Source organism: Sceloporus occidentalis, unplaced genomic scaffold (assembly GCF_023333645.1).
Source record: "Sceloporus occidentalis isolate IW3139 unplaced genomic scaffold, rSceOcc1.0.p SCAF_2, whole genome shotgun sequence".
Taxonomy (NCBI): Eukaryota; Metazoa; Chordata; class Lepidosauria; order Squamata; family Phrynosomatidae; genus Sceloporus; species Sceloporus occidentalis.
This window is the reverse complement of record NW_028316982.1, coordinates 54,924,338-54,951,109: the sequence shown is the minus strand read 5'-3', so window position 1 is coordinate 54,951,109 and position 26,772 is coordinate 54,924,338. Positions and strand designations below refer to the sequence as shown.

The 26,772-nt window shown below is 37.7% G+C and overlaps 1 protein-coding gene across 1 annotated transcript; it reads left to right on the top strand.

Moving 5' to 3' along the window:
* Positions 1–406: 406 nt before the first annotated feature.
* Positions 407–26,614, top strand: PPP2R3A (protein phosphatase 2 regulatory subunit B''alpha). Its single transcript, XM_089509454.1, has 13 exons — positions 407–2,653; positions 9,512–9,772; positions 12,418–12,521; positions 13,039–13,141; positions 13,434–13,508; positions 16,006–16,092; positions 17,176–17,332; positions 18,151–18,199; positions 19,168–19,257; positions 19,570–19,745; positions 20,130–20,248; positions 24,079–24,185; positions 26,171–26,614. Exons 1-13 carry the CDS (start codon positions 698–700, stop codon positions 26,265–26,267), a joined length of 3,381 nt encoding a protein of 1,126 aa, XP_089365580.1. The 5' UTR covers positions 407–697; the 3' UTR covers positions 26,268–26,614.
* Positions 26,615–26,772: the final 158 nt, after the last annotated feature.

The window sequence follows — 26,772 nt, the reverse complement described above, 5'->3', positions numbered from 1 at the left end:
GTAAATTAAAATGCATGTAAATTTCATTGATTTGGTGGGTCTACTCATTTGAAAATAAAACTTGTCTTTAAGCTAGTGTGGTTTAATTTTGAATATGCATGCATGCGATTGGACTGTATTTTTCTCTGCCTAAAAGATAAAGTAAAAGTGGAAGTAAGAGATGGAGCTGTACTTTACATTTACTAATAGTATTTGTCATTGCAGGTATTTTCCTCATTGACAGAAGACTTGTATCATTTGACCATGCTACCTGCCCTTTGCTTCTCCACCATATCTGAAGGTCAAGCAGCAAATTGAACAAAATATTCAATGGAAACCCATTCCTTTCTTTTTCTTTAATGGATTGAACCTCTACAATTCTACCTCAAAGGTTCTTTAAAATTGGGAGAAGGGAGCAATCCTGAAACAGTACAGTACTCTCAGGATGGACTACAGACCTTCAATAGTAAATGTTAAATGTAGCCAGTATACATAAAATAAGGCTTAGGCATTTCACTGTCCATGTTCACTTTCTCTAAGACTGATTCTGGACCTGCTGACTGTGTGACAATAGATTGCCTTTACAGCATTGTAAAATATTTCTTAGGAGAATCACCTCAGACTTTCTGTGCATGTGTAATGTATGTGCAATTTGAAGAGAGGCTATGTGATTGCATCCTTAATTCAGCTCATAGTTTAACTAACTAAAATTCACAATATGGCAGCAACCTACAGGCGTGTCGTAACAACAGTGAACTGTTACAGCAGTGTTGTGATAGATCGTCGACTGCAACATGCTGTGCATTACTGTACTGGGGCATGTCAAGTATTCAAGCAAGGGTTTATGTGCATAGTGGCTCACCACAGCATTTGTGCTGAGCTAATTAAGGTTCCTATGCCCAGTATTAGAAGTTCAGATGTGACCCACAGGCTTTCAGTGCCTGAAAATTCCCTTGCTTTGAGTGGGGATGAAGATTATCACCAAATCTTTCCCAGTAATCCAAGAATTAAAAAGGGGTCTTCTATTCAAAGCACTGGAAGTCTGAAAGATATCACAGGAGAAACTATAAATCTTGCTAGTGGAAAAATAAAAGAATTTTCATTTGAAAAACTAAGAAACTCTTCCAATCAAGTGAGTTATAGAAAGGGAAGAAAAGTAAAGTCAGATCCATTCAATAGAAGATCATTAGATTTTGACTTGATCTATGGACATTTCAGCAATGATGAAAATTCCCCCCCTCTATTTGGTCTGTCACATAAGTCCTCTCCTGATGAGAAATGGCAGGTCAGAAGCACCTCAGTAGAAGAAAATGTGAATTCTACAGTTCCCTCATCTTTGCAGACTTTCTCTGAAGATAGTTTTATTACACAGATCTTGGAAAAGCACAAATTAGATGGTTCTTCTAGTGGGGACATTAAGGTGTGCCTGGACATCCTTCTAAAATGCTCAGAGGACTTGAAGAAGTGTACTGATATAATAAAGCAGTGTATCAGGAAGAAATCTTCAGGTAGTGTTAGTGGAGGAAACGGTAATGATCCTGTGGCCAATTCTGAAGTGATCTATATGAATTTAATGACAAGGTTTTCTTCTTACCTTAAAAAACTGCCTTTTGAATTTAGGCAGCCTGGGCTTGCTGAACCTGGTGATATGGTAGAACTGCTTACCAGTTTGTCTGCTTTTCAGCAATCTCATTTCCCACCAGTATTTAGCAGTGAACAGCCACCAAGATATGAAGATGTAGTATCTTCCCCAACCTCTATGACTAGGCAGTCTTTCACCACAGACTTACAAGGATGTCACATTAACAATAATGCCAAGTCATCAACCAGACCTACCCAAATCCCCAATATAGATTTGTCCTCAAAAGTTTTGTATGTCAGCAACCAGAATGACAACTTAGGATCAAGAAATGATCCTACTTCACCACCTCAGTTATTATCAGTAAACCCATCCGACTGCATTTCTCCCACAGATACTTTGTACATTGTGGAAGAATCAGATAGAGAAAAGGTATTGGGGAGTGTATCAAGTGACAAGAGTAGAGCAATACAGGTAAATTCAGAAAGCAGCCCACAGAAATCTGAAAGGGCAGACCCTGCTCTAGATCCTACTAAAACATTACCTACTGCAGCACAGAACTCAAGTCCAGCAACCTCTACTAGTCAGGGCCTTGACTGTACTGTTCAGACTTCAAAACGAGAGCTGAGACAAAATAATCAAGAAGAGATAGATAAACTTTTGTTGGATTTGGAACATTTTTCACAGAAAATGGAGGCTACTCTGAGAGAGACTACCATGAAGCAGAGTGATGCTGCATGTTTGAAAGATAGTAATCTATCACTGACTCCTGACAATAGAGGTAAAGCCTGTTCACCTGCAGATAAGTGTGCCTCCCCCTCTTTATCAAAACTCGTAGAAACCAATGGACATAAAATGGAAGAAGAAGATAAAACTCTTTTACTCCGTATCCTTGAAAGCATAGAAGACTTTGCTCAGGAGTTAGTAGAATTCCGAATGGGGAAAGGAAGCTTATCAAAAGAGAAGGAAGTAATGCACATTCTTCAGGAAACTTTGGCCACGCCGTCCATCACAGCTGTTCAGCAGAACTACTCTGGTACAACTACCAAGGAAGCTATACCAGCATTAATTCAACAGATGCCAGAGGTTGTCAAGGTAAGATTACCATACAATGGATTTCCTACACGATGTTGCTACAGTTCTGTATAGAAAACCATGCTATGTATGCATCTCTGGTTTTCACTCCATATCATATACTGTGGGAACCTGTTACCAATTCAGATCTCTCACTGTGTGTTTGGCATGGCCAAATAGTAATACATTTGTTATATCAGAAAGGATACACAAGGGCTGTCTACAGCTAATACTGTTTAAGACCCTTGGAGGTATCCTTACGCATGTACTGAACTGTAGAGCTATCCTTACCTATGAATATATGTCAATTTTTAAATATTCTGCCAAGTCATGGTAAAAATTTTGCTGTGCCCCAAATTATGTCCTGACAAAAAAAGGGTGATCAGCACTGCTGCAGTAGATGTATCCTGTGACCAGTTTGGTGTGAGTACTGCAGGCTCCAACTACATAATGTCAGGTACAGTATTTGTCATCCTTCCCAGTACCCAGTGCATATTGGTAACTCCTTTTGACATTATTTTAAATTGTTTTTAGTACATGAAAGCAGTATGATTATGCAAACCTTTGCAAATGAATTTTTTCCAGTTGGAAAACTGAGTAGAAGTTGCCAGTGTAGTCAATTTCACGTCTCCTTTGAATAATAAGAGAATGGAGGAAGTGGTTAGAGTTAGAAATAAATTAGTGAGCATGCTTTTTCCATGGAAGGACTTCCTCTATCCTTTGTTCTTGCCTTCTGATTGTAGAATTATCAAACCGGATTAGGAATAGTGCCACATAACATGAAGTTGTTTCCATAGCTCGATATAAATAATTGCCGGGCTTCAGCCACAGCTTTCTATCTACTCTATGTGACTTCAGATTTTGGAAATAAATCAGACAAGATAGTATTAGTATATTTTGGATAAAGAAATGGTTTTAATTTTGATCTTAAAAATAGCTTTAATATAATTAGATATTTTAATTCAAAACTATACTTGCCTCCTTTTCCTGATGAGATCCTTACTCGTGGCATTAGTATTTAATCTGACTGTAGATTGCTGTTGTGTGATTTTAATGGAAAAGGAAACAAAATCCTGTTGACAAATTTGATATTTAGGATTTCCAGAATGAACATTTTGCCAGTTCTCTATGCAGCAAAATACCTTCTTTAAATATCAAAATCTCAAATATGAAAAACCACACATTTTTAGTAAATTGTTCACTTGTATACAACACTGTGGAAGAAGAGATTTTTCACCAAATGTTCAAAGTCTTGTGAAACAGTGAGGTAATAAACATATGAGACCGAATTTACAACCTTCCCTTGAGCAGGGTTGCCAATATGAACAAGTCTCTCTCTCTCTCTCTCTCTCTCTCTCTCTGGGGTTGAGTTCTGGAGCAAACTGTAATTGCGGGCAGTCACAGTCTTTGTGAACTGGAAAACAAAACTCTGATATGTACAGGAGTGTCAATAATTATTAATCTGTGGGGCTTAACTAAGACTTCTTTATTAATATCTATGATCAGTTTTTATGAAGAGTATCCACAATCAAGAATTTCTCCTTAAAATCAGAGCATACCCCCCAAAAAAAACAGAAGACCAAAATTACATTTCAAATTAAAAAAAACCTACATCTACACATATGTTTTTTAAAAATTTGAAATATATATAAAAATAATACAACTCTACTTAATTTGCCTTTATCTCAGGGTGCCATCCTGCCCTCCATGCTATTTAATATTTACATGAAGCTGCTGGGTGAGATCAACCAGAGCCATGGGGCACGGTGTTATCAGTACACTGATGACACACAAATCTATTTCTCTATGTCTCCGACTGTTGCCGTAATTAAGGATGGCATCTCTCCTCTGGATGCCTGCCTTGGGTCGGTAATGAGCTGGATGAGGGAAAACAAACTCAAACTGAATCCAGAGAAAACTGAGGTACTCACAATAGGTACCCCAAGTCCGGGGAGGAAGATTTGTCAACCAGTCCTGGACAGGGTCACACTTCCCCTAAAGGATGAAGCTCACAGTTTGGGAGTACTCCTGGATTCGTCGCTACAATTGTCATCTCAAGTAGATGCAGCAGCCAGGAGTACTTGGTACCACCTTCAGTTGATACACCAACTGCGTCCCTACCTGCACCAAAAGGACCTGGAAGCAGTGGTACACACACTGGTAACCTCTTGTCTTGATTTCTGTAATACACTCTACATGGGGCTACCCTTGTACCAAGTTCAGAAGCTTCAGCTGGTCCAAAATGCGGCAGCCAGATTGGTCACTGGTTCGTCCAGGTTTGACCACATAACACCTGTTTTAAAGTCTCTTCACTGGCTGCCGATTAGCTTCCAGGCACAATACAAGGTGTTGGTTATTACCTTTAAAGCCCTACATGGCTTGGGCCTGAGTTACTTGTGGGAACGCCTCTCCCGCACTCTCAGAATAACTGGGAAGAATGTGTTAGAATATCAATCAACTAGGTCAGTGATGGTGAACCTATGACACTTGTACCAGAGGTAGCACTCAGAGCCCTCTCTGTGGGCACCAGTGCCGTCACCCCAGCACAAAGTTTACCAAAGTTTGTTACTAGAAAGCCAGAGGAACATGGCACTTTGCAATAAATAAGTGGGTTTTGGGTTGCAGTTTGGGCACTTGGCCTCTAAAAGGTTCACCATCACTGAACTAGGTTAATATCGACTTTCCAAAGAACTTTTACTGCAGCTGCCTCGAAACTATGGAACAGTCTCCTGGAGGAAATCTGTCTTATTGCCTCCTTTGAGGCATTTAAGAAGGCACTTAGGATGGAACTCTTCCAGCGAGCTTACCCACCCAACCTTGTACAAGAGATAGCCCCCATCCCTTGTTTGCCGCATAACTCTATTGTATTGCCACTTGATGATGAGTTAGTTTTAATATTAATTGTTTCTTATTTTATAGATGTGTTTTATGTATATTTTAGTGAACTGTAATCCTGCCTCGATCCATCTGGAAGAGGTGGGAAAATATACATAAACTATTATTATTATTATTATTATTATTATTATTATCATCATCATCTTCTACATTATCTATTCCATGGGGTATATTGATACAACTGGATTTCTGGATTAATTGGCCTTCTTGATAATTTTAATAATCTAGTGCTGATTTGTTGATATTATACAAGGAGAAGTAAGCCTTTTGTCTTCTGCAAATTTTCCAAATTGTAATCTACTTGAAAAATGAGTTTCATAAAAAAAAATAAGCATGAGTGATTAAACAGATGTTTTGAAATTTGTTTAAAGAATTGTTTGATTATGACTGATTTTGTTATCCAGGACTTTGACACCAGCAAAAAGATATATGCAGCACAAACTAAAGCACATTTATTATGAAATGAGTTCCATTAAATTCAGTACAAGTTCTTTTTTGAGTGAGCATGTGTAAACATTTTTCAGTATGGAAGGAACATCCAGCGTGATACCCTCATATATGTCTTTGGATTTAAGTAAACACATATTTTTTTCCCTGTGGTAAAAAAAGAAAGGCAAACAACTAAAAGGGTTCCAAGTAGTTTAGCTCATAGGTCTAATTAGGAGAATTTATACTGCTAGATTGGGTCCTCATAACACAATTTTTCACACAGCGATAGCGTACGTTTTTACTTCCAACTGATGGCTGTTACTTTGCACCTCAGATTTCACCTCTGAAGCTCATAAAATAAGGACTATCTGGGAAGGTGATATATTTAGCTACTTCTGCAGTACGTCTAACTTTAGCACCACTGGTAGTGGTGGTGGGTGCTTCCTACAATACCTCTGCTCCATTACAAGCCAAGGACAGATTGTCTGACTGTCATGTCGCCAGCAGGGACATAGATTCTGGTGTAGATCATGCCTCTTGATAAAGAATTGAGAAGAAGCATCAGAGATATTCATGATCAGGGATCGTTTTAATGTTGACTAAAAGGTTCCTTGGCCATAGGTAGGGTACAGTGGCCAAATTTTTTTACTGTGAATGAGGAGGCAAGGTATGTTTCAGTTAGAATTTCTTGACTATAAAAGAAGTAAACCAAGAAAGTAGCTCATTGGAGCTGAAGTAATCTCCCAGAAGAACTCATTACCTCTGTTGGGAAGACAAAAATTTCCTCAGGAACTAACCAAAATGATGATCAAGGAAACATCTCTGCGAAGGGACCCAGATTTACGAGGGGAGTTAGCTTTCCTTGCAAAAGGCTGTGATTTTGTTCTTCCATCCCGATTCAAGAAGAGGTTGAAGTCATTCCAGCAGGCCCAGGTTTGAATGTGCTTTTCTTTTTCTTCCTCTTTGTAACTTTTTATTGGATCATGGGTTGGAACTGTGTCTCTCTCATAGCCTTTTCTATTTTCAGAAGGTTATTTGCACCAGATACCCATAGGTTTAAAAATAGGCCTTCTGAGCTTAGCACACAGATGCCCTATTGGTAAACAAGAAGAAAGTCTCCAGAGGTATTTTCCTCTTGAGGACAAGAATATTAACATTAATGAAGATTATTGACTAATTACATTTTTCCTGCTGTTTGCTAAAGAAAGGAAATGCTCCTGTGTGTTTGTGCACTGCATGTGTTTTATACTACATTCTTTACTTAGTAATTCTAAATGTCAGCTGCACTAGAGAAGCTTTGTTCTGCTTCACTGCTGAAAATATGCTTTAAAGGTTAAAAGAAAATGGTTACAGAGAAGGGCATTTGCGATTGTACTTCACTATTCCACACATTATCTCTAGCTGTTGAAGTGCTTATTGATATTAAAAGAGCAGCAGGGTTTTTAAAAACTTTGTTGCTGATATGCATGCAGGGAGAATAAGCATCAAAGAAGCACCGCATACATGTTTTAATACTGTTTGCACACCCTGGTTTGCACATTACTGGTTTAAAACATTAGCACAGTCTGTTCCCTTGTACCTTAATTCCTTTTATTTCTTCATATTTAGAGCCTCTTCTGGGTGGTGGGAAAGGGTTCATAGGTTTTCATCACTGCATGCATTCACCAAGTCATTCTGTTAATTTAATCTACCTCATTGTCTTAGAATGTAACCACTTCATAGTCCTTGTGCTTGTTATTTCTTGAGTTCTTTACAAGGGTATTTTTTTAAAAAATTAAATTGCTTCAAATATATTGAGATATGGATGAATGTAGAAGCGTCCTGCTACAATGTTGTTCAAACTCAGCATTTATTAATAACTATAATTCCCAGAAGAATCAAGTCTCTTTGAGAAATGTGGAAAACTACTTCAAGTATGAGAGGTGTGGCAAAATGCTTTAGAATTGTGAAACACAAAGGTGAAATTAAACATATGAGGCATGCTTGTGTGACCACTCCTTTTCAATGTTTGGTGTTCTTCAGTACTGCTAAAGAGCAAGGCCACTGTAAGCATAGGCTGGATTTTTAGTTAACCCATCACTTTCTATACGCCAGAGAAATCTATACTTAACAGCAAATATCTTAGCAGAAAATTTCTTAATATACTTGCTTGGGTTGTACACGTCTGGTTCAAACATCACAAAAATACAGAAAAATAAGAGCTGCACAAAACTTGCAGTGTGTAATAAGGCAAATGATAGTCACAATTTAATATACTGAAATAGATACATGTAAGCAGAAGTTGGAAAAATTAGGTTTTCCCCCTTCTAACTACTGTCAGAATTCTGCAGCCAGAATTGCCACATGAACCATAAGAAACAAAGATGAAGAATCCCAAAGTGCTGTGTGGGCGTGAAATACTGACTGCTAGGAATGCCTGGAAGCAAGATAGCTGAGGGGACTAAAGCTAATTTGGAGCCAAAATCCAGTTTTTAAAAAAGCCAAAAGAGAGGGGTCTTTCAAAACAACTATGAAGGAGAAGAATTCTCTATTTTTCCATCAACAGACATTCAGCCCCCATAACATAGGTGATAGGAAAGAGGAGGCAGCAGGATATAGCCTGACTGGGAAGCAAAAGACAGCCTTGCTGAGATATAAGGAGCATGGAGCTCTAAAACAGGGGTAGGCAACCTACGGCCACGGGCCGGATCCGGCCCAGCGAGGCCTTGCGACCAGCCCCAGCCTGGTCCTGCCGCCGATTGCTGCCAGAGCCTTTGGCCTCTCGCGTGAGGGCGCGGGGCCTTTGGCCTATCAGGAGGAGGCGGGCAAGGGGGGGCAAGCGGGGGCAAGGGGGGCAATTGTCTATAGAAGCCTCAGAAACATGCATTTATATTAACATTTTTTTAAAATCAGCAATTTTTTCGCATGTCCTCCATTTTTTTAAAAGTCCTCCATTTGAAAATGTTGTCCTACATTTGTCACGGTTTATTTATTTGTATAATTTTTTAAAAATATTTAATTATTTATTTTTTGGCTTCGGCCCCCCCAGTTGTCTGACGGACAGCAACCTGGCCCCCGGGTCAAAAAGGTTGCCTACCCCTGCTCTAAAGAGAAAGGGACAGTCCAGAGACCAGCATCTTAATCATTGGAGCTCTGTAGTAAAAATCCTAATATAAACTTTATAAGTAAAGATATATCCTAATTAGCTCTGTACTGGGGACCCAGGCCTCATTGGATGGAAACATGCTCACTCCCTTGAGGAGCCTTGAATCAATACTGATTTGGGAACAAATAAAGTAGATGCAGTGTTAAGGAAATACTACACTGAGATTGATACTATGCAGAGAAAGAAACTTCATTATTTCAGCTTTAACTGTCTATATACAACTAGCACTACCAGCTATCCAGACTTTAGTATTTGCATTTTCATCATACCATTTGGATAAACATAAAAACAGTTTATTTTTGACACTTGCAAATGGTGTTGTGTTTATTTTAGTGGGTTAATATTTCTTACATTTATTTTTCACATTCTGTTGTAGAAAAGAATAATAATCATATGTATCATTTTTCTAGGTCCAAAATAAACAAGAGAAAAAACCTGTGACTCCATCCCCATCTCCTGCAAACTCAACGGTCAGCCCACAGTCGCTCCTGCCAACAAATAAAGTAACTGTTGGTGCCCCTTTGTCAATAAACATTCCACGCTTCTACTTCCCCAGTGGACTGCCGAATGTCTGTAACAATCATGAGGAGACCATTATGAAGGTTGAGGCAGCCTTTTCAGAGTTTGAAGATGAGAGAGCCCCCCTTAATGAAATGGGGAAAATTGCAAAGGTAAGCATCATTATTCTCATCATTCTGGGTTTGAAGAACTGTTCAAAGATAAAACACCAGAATGTCTGCCAGCAAATCTTACAGTAACAAATTTAGGATGGAATGAGCTTTTGTGAACAGTAGGCTATACCCATGAAAGATTATGTCATAATAAATCTCCTGGTCTAAAATAGATGCTTTTGACTGATTATTTCTAGCTAGCATAGCCAAAGGTAGCAGATTATGAAACCTGCAGCCCAAAAAGAAATGGGGGTCACCATTGCCCACTCAGTGTCTACAAGATGCCACAACGTTGTTGTTTTACTGCAAAAGACTAGTGTGGGATTCATTCAAAGCCATAATAAAAAACATATTCAGAAGCAGCAGCTGACAATTAGATGAAATTATTAACAAATGCATACATCAACCACAATCTGTGTGGTGGCATCCAAAGGTGCTCAAGCTTAAATGCAAAGCAGTGTGTGGGCATTGGGACATACTCTTGTGAAACTTGAATTTTTTATTGACTAGGTTACTTTCTTGAAGCATACTTATCTACTAATGAGAGCAATAAAAGCATCAATGGGTTGTGCGGTGCTCTGCTGGATAGGAAACAGCAAGGTAATAAGTAGTGAAAGTGCCTAGGATGAGTTTACTTTCTCTTCAGCATTCTGTTTAACTAGTCCTTTGGAACCATGAGGCATGATAAGAGTTCTAGTTGTCAGGCTTTGTACCTTCACACAACAAAATCTAAATCCTTCTTGATTAGGTTATTATATGTGGTTTTATGCTCTTTTCTTTTATATTACTAAGTTATAGGGATTGTTTTGGTGCGCTTTTTAGTATTTTAGCAGTAAAAATAGTAATAGTAAACTGAGGGCATTGTGGTGTACTAGTCTGAGCATTAGAGTAGGACTCTGGAAAACAGGATTTAAATCTCTGTTTAGCCATTGAAAAACAAAGGCTGACCTTGGACAAGTAACACTCTCTCCACCTTAGAGACAGTCACCATACGTTGGAAGCAACTTGAAGGCACACAATAACAACAAAATAGTAAACTTATTTGAGCTTACTTACATTTCTGCAGTAAGAGTGATCCTCTATCAAAATATAGGTTTTGTGTCATCGTAACATAGAGATTAATTTTTCCTTTGTGATAAAATCTGATACATCAATAGTTGCTGCTAGGTTTCTTCGTTGGCCTAAAATAGATAATGACAAAGTTTTTCTCCCTATAGCACCTGAGTACCACTCTCTAGGAGCTCAAAGCAATTGCAGTCTGTAAGACAAGCATTCCTGTCAGTTTGACTTCTGTAATTTTTCTTTTAAAATTATTAGAAGTTTTCCAGCACTGAGGTCTATATCGTCTTTTAGAAACAATTAAACAAAATGTTCCTCAGAACCATGGATATGGAAAAAGGCAGGAAACAAAGTGTATGCTTTTAGGCAAGGCTTTTTATTGTACAGTCACCCTCACTTAAGCATGTAATTTTTTGTGAGGCCCAGATTACATCATATTTAATTTGTAACCTTTCCATGTTTTTCCATCATTGCTTTCATCTTTTTCTTTCCACACACACACAAAAATCCATTAAGGGAGGAATAAGAGAATAGCTGCACATTGCTGCTTCACTGGTAATTCTAGAAGCTGTCTATCTGGAAGTGCCCACAAACACTTAAATAGTAGGTTTCCAACCACATGATCATAGATATGAAAGAAAACACTTGCCTCTTTGCCTTTAGAACTTTTATTCCTTGATGAGACAGGCATTTGTGTGTGTGGTGTGAAACCTCAGGAAGGCAAAGCCAGAAGCAGCAGCATGTGATGCCTTTTACTCGGCTGTGCACTTTTTTCCCTTGCTGAACTTGAATTAGCTTTTTTTATTTTCCATGGCCCTTCACATGGTGACATACTTTTTAAAAAAGTAAATGATAGTTGCTAATAGTGATCAATAAGACACATCCTTGTGGAGAACATAAAATATACAACAGTCATGAAAAGACCCCTGTCTGTGCAATTTTGTGGGAAAATGATGGATGGAGGACTCTGTTCATGGGTAATATATCAGTTCTTGCAGTGTAGTTCCTTTGATTTTCCTGACTGTCATCACTCCCACCTTCACTCCTTCTATTCTTCATGGGGACTATTTTTAGCAATTTTGATAATGGTGGGAATAAATTTTTTCAGCTGGTGCTGGAAATTGCCAAAAAATAATCCAGGACAATAGAATCATTGACTGGATACTCAAAAAACCCACAACCTGCCAAATAATTTGCCCTATCTGGAGGAGCACAAATGCCTCCTGCATGGTCATCTGTCAATTTAAAAAGTCCCAAAATTGTATTTAGAATGCCCTTTTTATTGTTTACATGTGAACATAATCACTAAGTTTTAAAAGATTAAGGGTCATATATTAAATCAGGTTTGCATGACAACAAGACCCACTGAGCTAAAGAAAACTTCAGAGTAATCAAATAAACTATTAGGCTGTAAGTCTATTATGTTAAATTCAGAACTAAAATTACACTTTGTTTTAGTTTTCTTTTAAAAACATGATTCTGCATTTAATTTCCTATTATTCATTTTATTTTCTCATACTCAAAAAGAACAAGTATACTTTCTCCAGGCCATTAGCTAACTAGATTCAATCCTAACCTGTTTATAGATATGCTGCTGCCCCCTGTATTGGAAAGCTCCCATGTTCAGTGCATCAGGAGGAGAGCGGACAGGATTTGTATCTGTACATTCATTTGTAGCTATGTGGAGAAAGTGAGTACTCTGTGTGAAAATCTTTTTTGTAGAAAAAAAGTGTTTGTTTTCTCTGTTTCAGCTGTGTACATTAAGCGCAATGTTTACAAACATCATCACCATTTTCCCCTGTAATATACTCCTTTATTTATTTAAATACATTTGTCAGTTCATCTGATAAATCTTGTATTCATACAAGTTTTCCTGTATGTACTCTTTTAGCTATTCTCTCTCTGTCTCTCTGTCTCTCCCCTCGGTGTGTGTGTGTGTGTGTGTATAATATTACAATGACAAAGAAGTTTATATTTTGATTCCAGTACATGCATTCATATACATTTCTTAGTGGCATCTAATGAGTTACTCCAACAATGCATTATTTTCTGGGGCCAACAACAATAATAGGTAATGGCCTTGCTCCCGCTTTAACTTCTGCTTGCTTTTCCAGAGCAATATTTCAAACTCTGGAAAAAGCATGCTTTTGTTTCTTTGGGAACTAAAAATATAAGGAGTACTTTTACAGTCTTATTTTCCTTTGCAGGATACTACACAACTGTCATGATGATGCATCAAAATTCATTTGCCTTTTAGCAAAACCCAACTGTAACTATTTGGAACAAGAAGATTTCATACCATTACTACAGGTATGTATGATTTCCCCTCAGCTGTGCTAGCCTAGAACTGATGTTGCAGAAAATGGGCGTAAATGTGGCTGGGAGGATGCTGCAGTACTCCTTCTCCCCTGGCATTTATTGGCAGCTCTTGAGATAAGAGGTGGATTTACCACTCTATTCCTTCCTATCTCCCTTTGGATTGTTCTGCTGCCTAAATAAGATGAAATGTGGCTTTTGTGATGCTGTATAATTTAATTTACTTTAATAATGTAATTTAATTTTGTTTACTTGTCTGCATTAAACAAACTGGAATATCTTTCAGGATATAGTGGAAACACACCCTGGACTGACTTTTCTAAAGGATGCTCCAGAATTCCATTCCCGTTACATTACTACTGTAGGTTGGCTGCATGTTCACTATATCTGTAAGCAAAGGTTTATGATATGTTTTGAGCTATGCCCAGTATTACCAGGAAAATAATGCAAGTTGATGGCATTGTAATGTTTGCTCCAATTATTTCATTTTCTTTAGTGTCCTATTTGCTTTTCTACTGCCATTGCTAAATTATTCACAATGGTGGTAAGTAATCCCAACTGATTTAAGGTCACCCCATACTTCTGAAGCATGGCTTTGAAGATAACTGTAATTGGTCCAAAATGCAACTGTTAGTTTAATAACTGGGAGTGGTTTTGGGGGGAAATATCTTGCTGGAGCCTAAACAGCTGGCTTCAGTCCTGGGCTTATTTCCAAGTACAGTTCAAAGTACCAGTACCTCTCTTTAGATCCCTGAATGCCTAAAGGATGGATTACACCTGCAGCCACCTGACTGGGCACTGAGCTCATCTTTAGGCATTTTATCAAGCAATATGGCAGGCAGTTGAAGAATGGGTCTTCTCAGTTGTGACATCCCACTTCACAATTTTCTTGCCAGGGATGCTTGCCTGCTGCCTGCCTTAAAGGTTTTCCAAAATGGACCTTTCTTTATTTTTCTAGGGTTTTGACTGTAACTTGATAAGGTGGTCTTATATTATTATTTCTTCTATTGCTCTACTGATTATTGTTTAGTTATGTATTTGTTTTAAATTTCCATTTTATTTGACTCACCCTAGAAATATTTGCTGAAATGTGGTATTTGCATTCATTGATGGCTTGTTCACAGGGTATCCTAAGGCAACTTTATCTGTCTGCCACCCTCAAGTTCTGTAGGATAACTCCCACCATTCACAGCAAAATATTTGTAGATTATGGGAGTTATAGTCAGCACATTTGGAGGGTGATGTTTGGGATCAGCTACCATACAAACTGTTCTTGCTTGTAAGACCCTGTTCAACCATGTTTTACAATCTGCCCCTGTTCACTCACCAATACAGTGGGTATTTACTTAGGACATGGATCTAAATAAGGCAGCCCATCAGATGCAAGTGTCAGGAGCCCTAGTCACAACGAGGAATGCTGGTTACTGTAGTCCAAAAATATCTGGAGGGCTAAATAGTTGCCAACCCTTGGCTGAATCCAAAATAAGTTCTATCTAGAGTAGACTCACTGAAACAAATGGGACTTAAATTAGTACTGAGTAACAGCTAATTTCATATGAGAGTCAGTTTGATATAGTGGTTTGAGTGTTTTATTATGGAAGAGCGGGACTTGAATTCTTGCTCAGTTATGGAAACCTACTGGGTAACTCACACTCTTCCAGTCTCAGAAGAATGCAGTGGTAAACTCCTTCAAAACGAATCTTGCCAAGAAAATAGGGGCTCCGTAAGTAGGAAACTACTTGAAGGCACACAACACCCACAACAGCTAATTTCAGTGGGTCTTCTATATCTAAGGCTAACATTACGTGGCCTGCTCTGCAGTTTCATCAATAGCTATTCTGGGTGAGGGTGGCAGGAGAATATCCTACTTAAATGTACCAGATGGGTCTTTCCATACCACGGCCTGTTGTCTTGGAACCCTTCGTAGGGAATATCATTTTGCTTCATTCTTGATGGCATTCAAATACTGAGCAAAACCACACTTTTTGCTCACTTTGGCGGGTTACAGACCGCCATAAAGTATGCGCTCCGCACATACTAGGGTTAGGAAGGGCCGTATTAGGGTTAGGAAAGGTCTTACCTTCCTCACAGCCCTTATTCTTAGTACACGCGGAGCGCGTCCTTAATGGCAGTGCCCATCCACATGGGCGTCGCCATTTTGAGGTCTTGGACGCATAGCGTCCAGACGTGTTGCGGCGGAAGTGACGCCATGGGGGTGCGCTTTGCCCCTCGCGGCGCCACTTCCGCGTTTTGAAAAGAAGCGCCATTTCGGCGCTCCTTTTTCGCTGCACCGGGAAGCCTCGCGGTCTGGCCGCTGGGGCTTCCCTCTGCAGTGAATGGCGGCGGCGGGAAAACGGCCACTTGAGGGCGGTCTGTAACCCACCCTTGTTTCTCTCCCCTCTCCCCACTCTTTTATGTTGGAAGTTCTTTCAGTTTAAGTTGATTTTCTTTTCTTGCTCTGATAGTTGTATAGATTTCTGCTTTTTAGTTAGAGAAACTACTTGTATTTTCATACTTTCTGAATATCGCTTTTGACATGTATTATGGTTTTTAGGAGCTCTGTTATCTGTCTTGTCAAATTGTAATAAAAAAAGCTGAATCTGAACATTTTAATAAATTTATAAATCTGTTTGTTTTGTAATATACATAAATCAAGAATTTTAGACATCTTTAAGAATGTATGAATATTTTAGAGATATTTTTTGTTTTTAGAACTTTTAAAGCATTGGATATTGTCAAAAACAGGATGCAAGACTTAGGGGAGCTTCGGGTTGCATGTTTTTTTTAAATCTACATTAGTAATAAATCATCTTCTGACTGGAAAATGATTTTGAGACTTATTATTTCATTTTCTCTAGGTTATTCAAAGAATATTTTACACTGTGAATAGATCCTGGTCTGGAAAAATATCACTAACAGAATTAAGAAAAAGTAACTTCCTGCAAGTATGTTAATTATCTGGATTCATATGGGCAGCAAGTATTTCTAACACATTCTTTGTTCCCTCATTCTTTTTGAAGGTTTCAGTTCTGTACTTGGATTTAGCAGTAAAAGTACAGTGCAGTCTGAATAGTTTGGCAGGCTTCTAATTTGGCATAACTACTAGTGTTGATAAAATCAAATCAGATATCCAGAGCATTGCTTTTTCTTGGCCAGCAGACCAATCTTGTACTCCAGTTACACCAGAGGTGGAGGAGTTACTCAAGTACTATGTGAATAGAACAGCCACTTCAACCTACACAAACATGGTTTAGGGGGGAAGAAAGAAAACCCTACATGACCAGTAAATGACAAAAACAGCATTAAAAAGCAGATATTCCTTTAGTGTCCTTAGCAACACCATCCATGCCAGTCAATCAGGGACTGGGCTGATAATAACAACCACATGTTGCTTCTATGCAAACAAAGCCAGTGAACTGACAAATACTTGAATACAGACAAGGGTTTGAGTTCCTTTATGCTTCTCACAACCATAGGCTTGTGACCACAACACACAGAGGGTGAAAGGAGGACCCATTACATGGGTCAGAAACCTATTACATGCAGAACATTACATGGACCAATAACCTGGCCCCTGTATAAACCAGCTTAGTCATATCCAGCAGCTAATTCCTTGATGGTCTCTTATGGTAATCAGATTAGGAAGCACAATAGTATTCTATTTCAGTTTTAACTGGGTCAAACATTGATTTTGCTTTTAAAAAGTCCAAATCTTTTTTCTTTTGTTTATAATAAAACATTAAAAATAGATGCACTCAACCAGTAAAATGTCATCATACAGCAATTTCAAAATAGGGCACACACATGATAACAATAATTCTGGTATGTTTTTGTGGGTTTAAAAAAATCTTGAAGTGTATATTTAAGTTTCTATATAGATATTTTGCTGTTTAAAGTGAATTGTCAATAATAATGAAATCTGAGACATAAGGCAGCTTTCCAGTCAAATTCTCTGGTACTTCTGGTCAATCTGATTCATGCTGAGCACCTTCTGGTTAGCATAAAACTATTCTCATTTTCTCCCCCAGACCCTAGCCCTCTTGGAGGAAGAGGAAGACATAAATCAAATAACTGATTATTTTTCCTATGAACACTTCTATGTCATATACTGTAAATTTTGGGAATTGGACACTGACCATGACCTCTACATCAGCCAGAATGATCTGGCTAGATACAATGATCAAGGTAAGAGATCATATTCAAGAGAACCACATGTTGTTATTACTAGCATAAATTTAATTTTCTCATATATATGCCTTATACAGATTAAATGTGATATGTCTTCTCCTCCAAGTGTCTCATTTTAGAGAGGCTAGGGGGTGGTGACAAGGGATATGGGTTGTTGTTTTTTGGTTATATTCTTCCCTGAGAGCCCGCTTTCTGCTTCTCCCATTGCAACATAATCATCTTTACAGAGCCAGGTTAAGTTGTCTTTCTACTGCCAGGCATTTCAAGGGATCTGTTTTCAAATGTTGGCATTATGCCAATGAATTATTCCTATAGTTTGTTGTTTTGAGGGAGAGGTATAGTTATATATATTCTAGATATATTATTTTATATATATCTTGTTTTATTTTTTTATAAACTACTGTAAATTCTGTTTCTTCTAAGACATCTTAAATACAGAAAAAGAAATCTAATAAATTAATTATCATTACAATCTGTAATATTGTAATAGAATGAATGGAAGCTTACCTTGGGTTAATGAACATGAGAGGCAGTTGATCTTTCCTGTACAAAAAACTACTGCTTTTGTTGTGTAACAAAAAGGGATTTTTCCAAGAAGTTTTTAAAAATTCTAACTGTTAAAGTCAGCAGAATGTGTGGATGGGCAACAAGAAGCAATATTAAATGGTATAATATAAACCGGCACAAAGTGTGGTGGTTTTTCTGCACAGATAATTACTTTTGTGTAGAAAAAGTAGGAACAGTTTTTTTTTAACTTGTAGCAAAATACATTCAAAAATTTAAACTATTCCTAACTCTTGTACCTTTATCTACAGCTCTCTCAAGCAGAGTTATAGAAAGAATATTCAGTGGAGCTGTACTTAGGTAAGAACACAAAGAAAAATTAAAAAGGAAGAAAGAAATGTAATCCTAGCAGAAAACAATAGAATGAATCTATGTAATATAAATCTGTTTCTAAGATAAATGTTAATATTTACATTGGCTGCAGCATATATTCAGTTTCTCTTGCAATTTTTTGCTCTTTCATCAGTAGTGGTCAAATATAAAACAAACTATTCAGATGCATTTTGCACTTTCCCTTATTCCTGAACATCTTGTCTTAGAAAATCTCAGGCAGTGAGATTCTGACTTCAGTATGAAAACAAAACAAAACAAAAGCAACAAAAATCAGTCTGAAATATCACAGCTTGAAAAGGGGACATATATATTATTGCATTATTCACAATAATGGTTTATCATTCAATGATTATAAGTAAGACTCATTATCTGGAGACATTTGCTCAGTATAAATATTTATATAAAAGCATACCCAGATTCTGAGATAAGAGGGTGCCTTTCATTTCAAACAGGTTACATTTGTGAAATTAGGATGATATTCTTGATCTGAACTTTAAAATGTTCTTTCAAATTAAAAAGCATTGATTTCCACAGAATCAAGGAATGAATGAACACTAACTTTAATACTTTCTGAGGAACTGAAACTTAATTGTTGGCTGCACCCAAACTGCAGAAATAATCCAGTTTGTCACCATTTTAAATACCATAGCTCAATGCTATGGAATTCTGGGAATTGTAGTTTGTTTTGGGACCAGAGCTCTCCAAGAGGGGAGGCTAAACATCTCACAAAACTACAGTTCCCAGGACTCCATAGCACCGAGCCATGGCAGTTAAAGTGGTGTCAACCTGGATTATTTTTGCAGTGTAGAAGCAGCCGTTGGTTTTTAAATGTCTAAAAAGTTACCCACACATGAGACTCAATTAGTTCTTGAAATTTAGTTACCAGTACGTTTCTTTGCATGATTATTTAATATTTCACAATATGTATATTCCAGAGGAATTCAAGTAGAGAAAGAGAACCAGATGAGCTATGCAGACTTTGTGTGGCTTCTGATTTCTGAGGAAGACAAAAGAAGCCCAACTAGGTAAGAAGCCATAAAAATATTTAAAAGTAGGTACAGTCAAGTATGTATATCAACGTACATGTATTTACAAGCAGTTAAGATATATGTGATACATTTTCAGGGGCAAATAGCAGCTTGGGTACATTTTCTGCCTTCAGTGATGCCCTGAAATTCTAAATATCATTTTCCAGTGCAAGACATCATATGGAAAACAGTCCAGACAAAGCTTCAGTGTGTGCATGAAAGCCATTTCAATAAAGCTTCTTTGTTAGAACATATTGCTTGTTCCAACCCTACTTAAAACAAATCCAATTCATTTCTTTCTTTCTCTAGTATTGAATACTGGTTCCGATGCATGGATTTGGATGGGGATGGCATGCTCTCCATGTATGAACTGGAGTATTTTTATGAGGAACAGTGTGAGAGGATGGAATCCATGGGCATCGAGCCATTGCCATTCCATGATTTACTGTGTCAAATGCTTGATCTAGTAAAGCCAGACATTGAGGGTAAGGGCCATTTATGCAATAAAGCTTCCCTGTACTGCTGGTGAGTTTGAGAAAAGTTATGTAAGTATGGATTTGAACTCTGTGGTTTTGAAGGTTTACGTATAATTTTTCCATTGCTTGTTTATGTTGATGGCAGTCACAGAACAATGTCCTCATAAGCGTACTTGACCTAAAAAAAAACAACTCACCTGTTTTCCAAAGTCATTGTCTAGTGCTCAAACCACTACAGCACACTGGCTCTGAAATGATGTGTGAATGAGCTCCTCTCCCCTATAAACCTTTAAAGGCTAATTGTTTTGTGGCCTGAGGGCTACAGGCCTTCTTGTCTCACTATCACAGAGAATTGCTGCACTACTAATGAGATAACATATGCTGTTCTTGCAGGACGGGTAACTCTGCGAGACTTGAAAAAATGCAGAATGGCTCACATATTTTATAATACATTCTTTAATTTGGAAAAGTACCTGGATAATGAACAACGGGATCCCTTTGCAGTGCAAAAGGTATAAGCCTATTTCAAAATGATGCTTACTCTAAAACATAGTAGAGTTTTCCAGTGCAAATGGAAAAGAGGCAAAAGCCTTTATGACATTTCTCATAAAGTATCAAATGTATACATTCAGTGGTCATCATTATTCCTGCAAAACCTAATAAAAACAGTTCCTTCCTTAAACATATGCCTGATAGCCACAGAAAGTCATGGGGAACATGAGTAAATTAAACTGCAGTGGTTGCTGCAGCTGAATATTTGGGTGAGAAGCAAGAGAACATTGTATTATAAGCACCTGGGACAGTGTTATTTCTGCACTTGAATTTAAATAATTACAGCTTCACTTTCTTGGTACCATCAGCCTGTTAAACATTAGCTTGTTACACATTCTTTTTCTTAAACGACTAACATAGCGCTGGTAAATAAATGACACAGTTTAGAAATTGGTTTTTCAGCAGACATGTCCAAGGAATACAGACATAGGAGATTTAACAGAGAGATAATTTATTTTGTATGTAAGCTATAGCAAGTCATTTATCCATTTCGGTGAAAGCAGTTAGATAAAATTGATGGTATTCTTTTTAAAATACCTCACCCTGCAGATTTCAGGGTGGCAAGCAGCAAATATATCATAAAACAAAATAGAATCATGAGATAAACAACAAAATAAAGTACTAAATAAAATTATAGAGGTCAAGGTATTTATTTAGTTCAGATATGTTGGAAAATAAAAATATTCTAGCCAGGTACCAGACAGCATGGGAATCTGTTTACAGCTGTTTACAGCTGTTTACAGAACACATTCCAACAACAAGAAATCTCCCTACAGGTTTTTTCTTGTTAATGATCATCAAGTTAACGTTGACTCATGGTGACTTTATGAATGAGAGAACGCCAAGTTACACTGCCATCAACAGCCCTGCTCAGGTCTTGCAGACTTAGGGCTGTGGCTTTCCTGACTGAGGGCCAAAACAGACAGGCAAAAAAAAACTCCACAGGCTTTGGGGTGGCATGGGGGCTTGATGTATGCACAGTGCACACCCTGACGCTGCCCCTAAGCCAGCATCATGCTACCCGCTGACCACACAGCGGGCGGCACCATGGCATTTCTGCAGCATGGCATTCACATGTGCTGTGCCGCAAAAATGCCAAAACCCTATTGCTGTGGTGAAAAGGGCACCTTTTTACCACCTCAAAAAGGAGCAGCATTTTTCCATTTCTTTTTGGACCAGAGAAATGCTGGATCATGCCCGCAGCATGTGGTTGCTGCAACCCTAATCCAGCGCTCAAAGGGGCAGCATAGAGACAGACTTTCAGGGCTGTCCATTTTGCCCCTGAATCTGTCCCTCTTTTCCTACTGCCTTCCACCTTGCCAAGCATTTTTGTCTTTTCTAGTGAGTCATGTTTTCTCATGATAGGTCAAAAGTAGAACAGTCTCAGTTTAATTATCTTGGCTTCTAGGGACTGTTTAGGCTTGATTTTCTCTAGGATCCATTTGTTCATTTCCAATAAGAAAGGCACTGGGAGAGAATGTTTGGCAAGAGATCCCAAAACATAATTTCTATAAATTAATGTCCTTAAACAAGTATCCCCTTTCTAAGCTTAAACATCTATAACTTCTAGACATATCTCAGTTGGAATTAAAAGCAGGAAAAGTAAAGACCCTTCCACACAACACAGCTATAGCACTCTGATTTCATTTTAACTGCCATGGTAACATCCAATGGAATCCTTGGGTGTTGTCATAACTCACCCCCAGGACAATACAGATGAGAAGGAGGCATATTACCAAGAAGTTCCAGCTCCTGATAGTGGAGCTGTTTCTGAGGAGATGGAGGCTGAAGCAGAGGATCCTGCTCTCCAGCAGGAAATTGAAGACACATTGAACAACAAAGAGAGAAGTGCCAAGCTCCAGCAGCAGTTAAATCGGAGACGCTGATTAATTGATCTCCAGGTGTTGTTGAGATTGCTGCCCATAAATTGCTGCCCAGCAGCTCTTTATGTTTTCATTGTTCTTAACCATCTTATCTGGATGACTGATTTAACTCTGGCTCTTGTGCTTCCTTGGCCTTGTTACGTTTTGACAACTTTGTTTATTCCTTGGTGGCTCTTTCATCTGGATGGCTGAGTTGTTACAGACTCTTGGACCATCTGACAACCATCCATGTGCTTCTCACTTCATCTGGTTGCAGTACTCTGTGACTGACTTGTCCTGGACTGACTACCCAACAGCTCTTTCACACCAACCACCTGCTTGCTTGGATACTTGCTGACTTGTGTTCAGGACAGATTTGTAGTTGGTGAGGAACTGAAATGAGATGGGAATTCTCAGTGCCTCCAACCTAAAATGCAGATCTTATTTGTTCAAAGTATGTTGCCATGGCAGTTAAAGTGGAATCAAAGTGCTATAATTCTGTTGTAAAAGGAACTTAACTCTACCCACCTTTTTTCAGTTAAGTCAGAGTGGGCAATTTGTGACCCTCTAAATGTTGTTAGATTGTAACTTATATGATCCTCCACTATGGCCTGTGCTGACTAGGGATGCTGGAAATTGCAGCCCGACATCATCTAAATAGCCATGAGACCCAATCTTGATTTAAGGCAATTTCTGTATCATTATTGAGTTGATATTAAAAGATGTGATGAATGCTTTGAAGTTTATGTTCAGTAAAAGTTTTAAACTTAAGCATAATAGAGCAGTGCCTCTCTTGGCATATATTAATTTAATAGTCTGAACTGAACATGTGCTCACCTCAGTGCAGTCTCCCAATGCAGATGTACCCAGGTATGTTTCATGTCAACAGTGAAGCACTATTTTTATTCCATCACATCTGTAGACCTGAGTCGTCAATTGAATGAATGAGGATCCCTGTGTAAACAAGTTCATGTGTTAACATAAACACAGATATGGCATATAAAGCATTATTTGTTTTCTCTTTTTACTATAGTCTTATATAATTTATATGGTTTTATATATTATTATTATTAACTGTATATCTCATCTTGTCCCCTAAGAAGTGAGACTCAAGGATATTTGAGAATTATTCCCTGTAGGGAGGTGTATAATTTTTTTGTAATATGAACAATCTACTTTATAGTCAAAGTAATATACATTCAGAAAATAAATGGACAGAAAGAAGAGAAAAAGAGATATAACTAATACACAATAGGGTTCTGACCCCCCTCATCCTAACTATAATGAAAAATAAAAAAGAATAAATATTATTATTCCACCATAATAGATCCAGCTAAATAATTCTACTAAAATTGCTAAAAACCATAACCACAGTTTATTCTATCATTAGATTTCTTATTTCTTAAACATTTGGTTTGCAGTCTTTCAGAAATCTTTAGTTGGCTTGTTCCTTAAAATCCATATTAATTCATCCATTTGGTCTAATTTTGCAACCTTAACCATTCATTTTTCTGTCAGCGCTTCAGTCCATTTCAGTCCATTTCCAAGTTTGAACAAACAACATATTTGCTGCTGTTGTCATATATCAAAGAATTAATTCATATTTACTCTCCAGTTTTTTGTCCATAGTACCCTACAAAAAATATTTCTGCTAAAATCTACCTTTGAATTTTTACGATTAACATATAAATCTTACCAGGTAGAAGTTTATGATAATTTTCCTGAGGCTATGTTTAAATATTAACTATATTAAATATTTGTTTACTTTTCATTATTAAAGCATCGTACCATTACAACAATAATTGCAACGATTTTAATTATGTATATACTGTATAATTATGTGATAATTATGTAAAATTATGTAAACATGATGTTGATGTAAGACTTCATTTGTTTCATTTTCTGGCATTTCTCATCCTTTTATTTAGGATGTTGAAAATGATGGCCCTGAGCCCTCTGACTGGGACAGATATGCTGCTGAGGAATATGAAATTCTTGTTGCTGAAGAGTCTGGCAATGAACAGTTACAAGAAGGGTGGGTGTTGATACTTACAAAACCAGATTATGGTTGCTACCCCCAGATGCCTTAAAAATAAATAAGTTTGAAACTCAAAAACATTAATTTCAAAGAAGACTCAGGTCCAAAACACACTGCAGAAATAATCCAGTTTAACTGCCCTGGCTCAGTGCTAGGGAGTCTTGGGAATTATAGTTTGTTGTGGCTAAATGTCTCACAAAACTACAGTTTCCAGAATTCCCTAGCATTGAGCCAGGCAGTTAAAGCGGTCTCAAACAGGATTATTTCTGCAGTATGTTTTGGATTTCAGAAAATAAATATTTTAAATTGAAGAAAATTTTAAAAAATTAACAATACAAATCTGATGAGTTACTCTGTAATCAATCTTGGAATATCAGGGCACATGCATCAGTCCAAAATGTCAGAGAAAGTTATTATGGCTATAAATAAAGAGATAAAGTATCAAATCCTGAATCAAATCATTCATTATGTCAATACTTTCTTTGATGGCTTTGTAATTGATTTGACTTTACAGAATCAATTAACTGAATGGTTACTAAACTAAACACGGAGACGTGTTAGTATATCCATGTAACACAAGGTAGGAATCATACATTCCTTCAGATGATGATATTGAATTGCATTTCCCAGCATTCCGTACCATTGTCTATGCTGGCTAGGGCTGCTGGGATTTGCAGTGCAATGTGTGTCCTGAGTAAGTTTCACCTCTGATATAGATAAGGTTTTCTATGGTGTATTTAAAACAATATGAGTTCTTGGAGAACTCAGTTTTGATAGAGAATAGAAAAGAGCCTTGCTTTTATTATGTTTTCATTTGTAGTACACTGTCAGGTTTTGATATCATTATAGCTCAAATATTTATGTGTGGGTTAGTTAGTGGCAAGAAAAATTTTGTAGTAGTATGGAAGCACCCTAACTGTGATGCATCTAAAAGTTTATTTCTGCTTCAAGGCCAAGCTCTGAATAATAATAATAATCATCATCATCATCCTGTTCTGTAAACCCCATTCTGTCCGTAAAGCATATAATTGTATTGGAGGACCCCCCGTTATTTCCAGCAAGGAATGGCACATGTGTACTTGCCTGTGTGTGTATGTGCCTTGACGTTGCCTGTTGAATTATGGTGACCCTATGAATTTCATTTGATTTTCTTAGGCAAGGAACATTGAGAGGTGGTTTTGCCAGTTCCTTCCTCTGAAATATTGCCTATTGAACTTGGTATTTGCTGGCAATCTCTCATCCAAGTATTAACCACAGCTGACCCTGCTAACCTTCCAAGATCAGAGAAGATCTGGTGCCTTCAGGGTATTTACCAAATATACTCGACTATAAGTCAGTCTCATGTATAAATTGAGGGCAGGTCTTGGGACCAAAATTACGGATTTTGCCATGACCGATGACTAAGTTGAGGGTAAAACTTGAGGCTCCTTCAGTGTGTGTATGTGTACACGTGGCAAGAGGGACTAATTGAGGCTTTATGCTTCAGCATTTCAGCTTTGGTTTCAGCCTTCACAGGCAGGAGAGGGACCCAGTTTGTTTAACAGCAAGAGAAAAAGAACTACCTCATGGGGAAATCTGGAAGAGCTGCTATCATATTACCATACTGACCCATAAATAAGTTGACCTGGGATTTTGGGGTCAATTTTTGGGCATAAATTTTGGGTATAAACTTTTAGACTTATAGACAAGTATATACGGTAGGCTGTTTCCTAATTATCCATGACTACACTGCTGAAAATATCCCCAGAAAAAGAGGACACAGACATTAGCACTGAGCAGGTTGAAGGTGGGATTTGTTTTGTTGTCTGAGCATAGATCAGCCAACACAATTCAGCTCTGAAGAAGCACATGAATTGGCATGTTTTCTCTCACACCGGTGGCTGCCTTGTGGCAATTCTTTGAAATTGAAAACTTTTAATATTTATAATTACACTGCATGTATAATCTTTTCACTATCTTTGTTCTTTGTTCTTTTCTTGTAGATCCTTTGAAGATGACTATGAAACAGATGAACTATTATCGCTCCCTGAAATTGAAGAAAAGTCAGACAAATTAGTTATTTCAGATCTTGCACCATAAAAATATTGCAGATGGGTCATTAAGGTCTGTCAGTATTAAATGGAAGTGTCTTCAGTTCCTATATTTCAAGAAGTAATTTTATTGTTGAAGATGCAACCAGCCTTTGAAACACGGATTTTTAAAAATGTCTTCTGCAGTATGGTAACTTCCAAAAATATGACACTGTCTTTGGAAAATATATTTGTGCAAGCATATGTAGAAACTGGCTGTATGTGATGGGAGTTGTCCAGCACATCTGGAGAGTTTTGTAAAAGAAACAAGGAGGGCTGTACCCCACAGAAAAGCACAAAAAGAATCCATATTTGCAGAAATTGTAAAACATGTTTAATAAATTATTTGCCTTCATATTGGGATTATTTCCCCTCCTATTTATATTTAGAAATTATACTTCACCATGATTATATGCTATACATAATTGTGGAGTAACTCTCATAACATTCTGATGCAGTCAAAAACCACAGTCTTTTTCCAGAAATATTTCCAGATTACCTGGGCACCCTATAAT

Coding starts and splice junctions, on each gene's coding strand:
- PPP2R3A (XM_089509454.1), top strand. CDS start 698: ATGGCAGCAACCTACAGGCGTGTCGTAACAACAGTGAACTGTTACAGC. Junction 2,654..9,511: donor AGATGCCAGAGGTTGTCAAG/GTAAGATTACCA, acceptor TCATTTTTCTAG/GTCCAAAATAAACAAGAGAA. Junction 19,746..20,129: donor AGTAAAGCCAGACATTGAGG/GTAAGGGCCATT, acceptor CTGTTCTTGCAG/GACGGGTAACTCTGCGAGAC.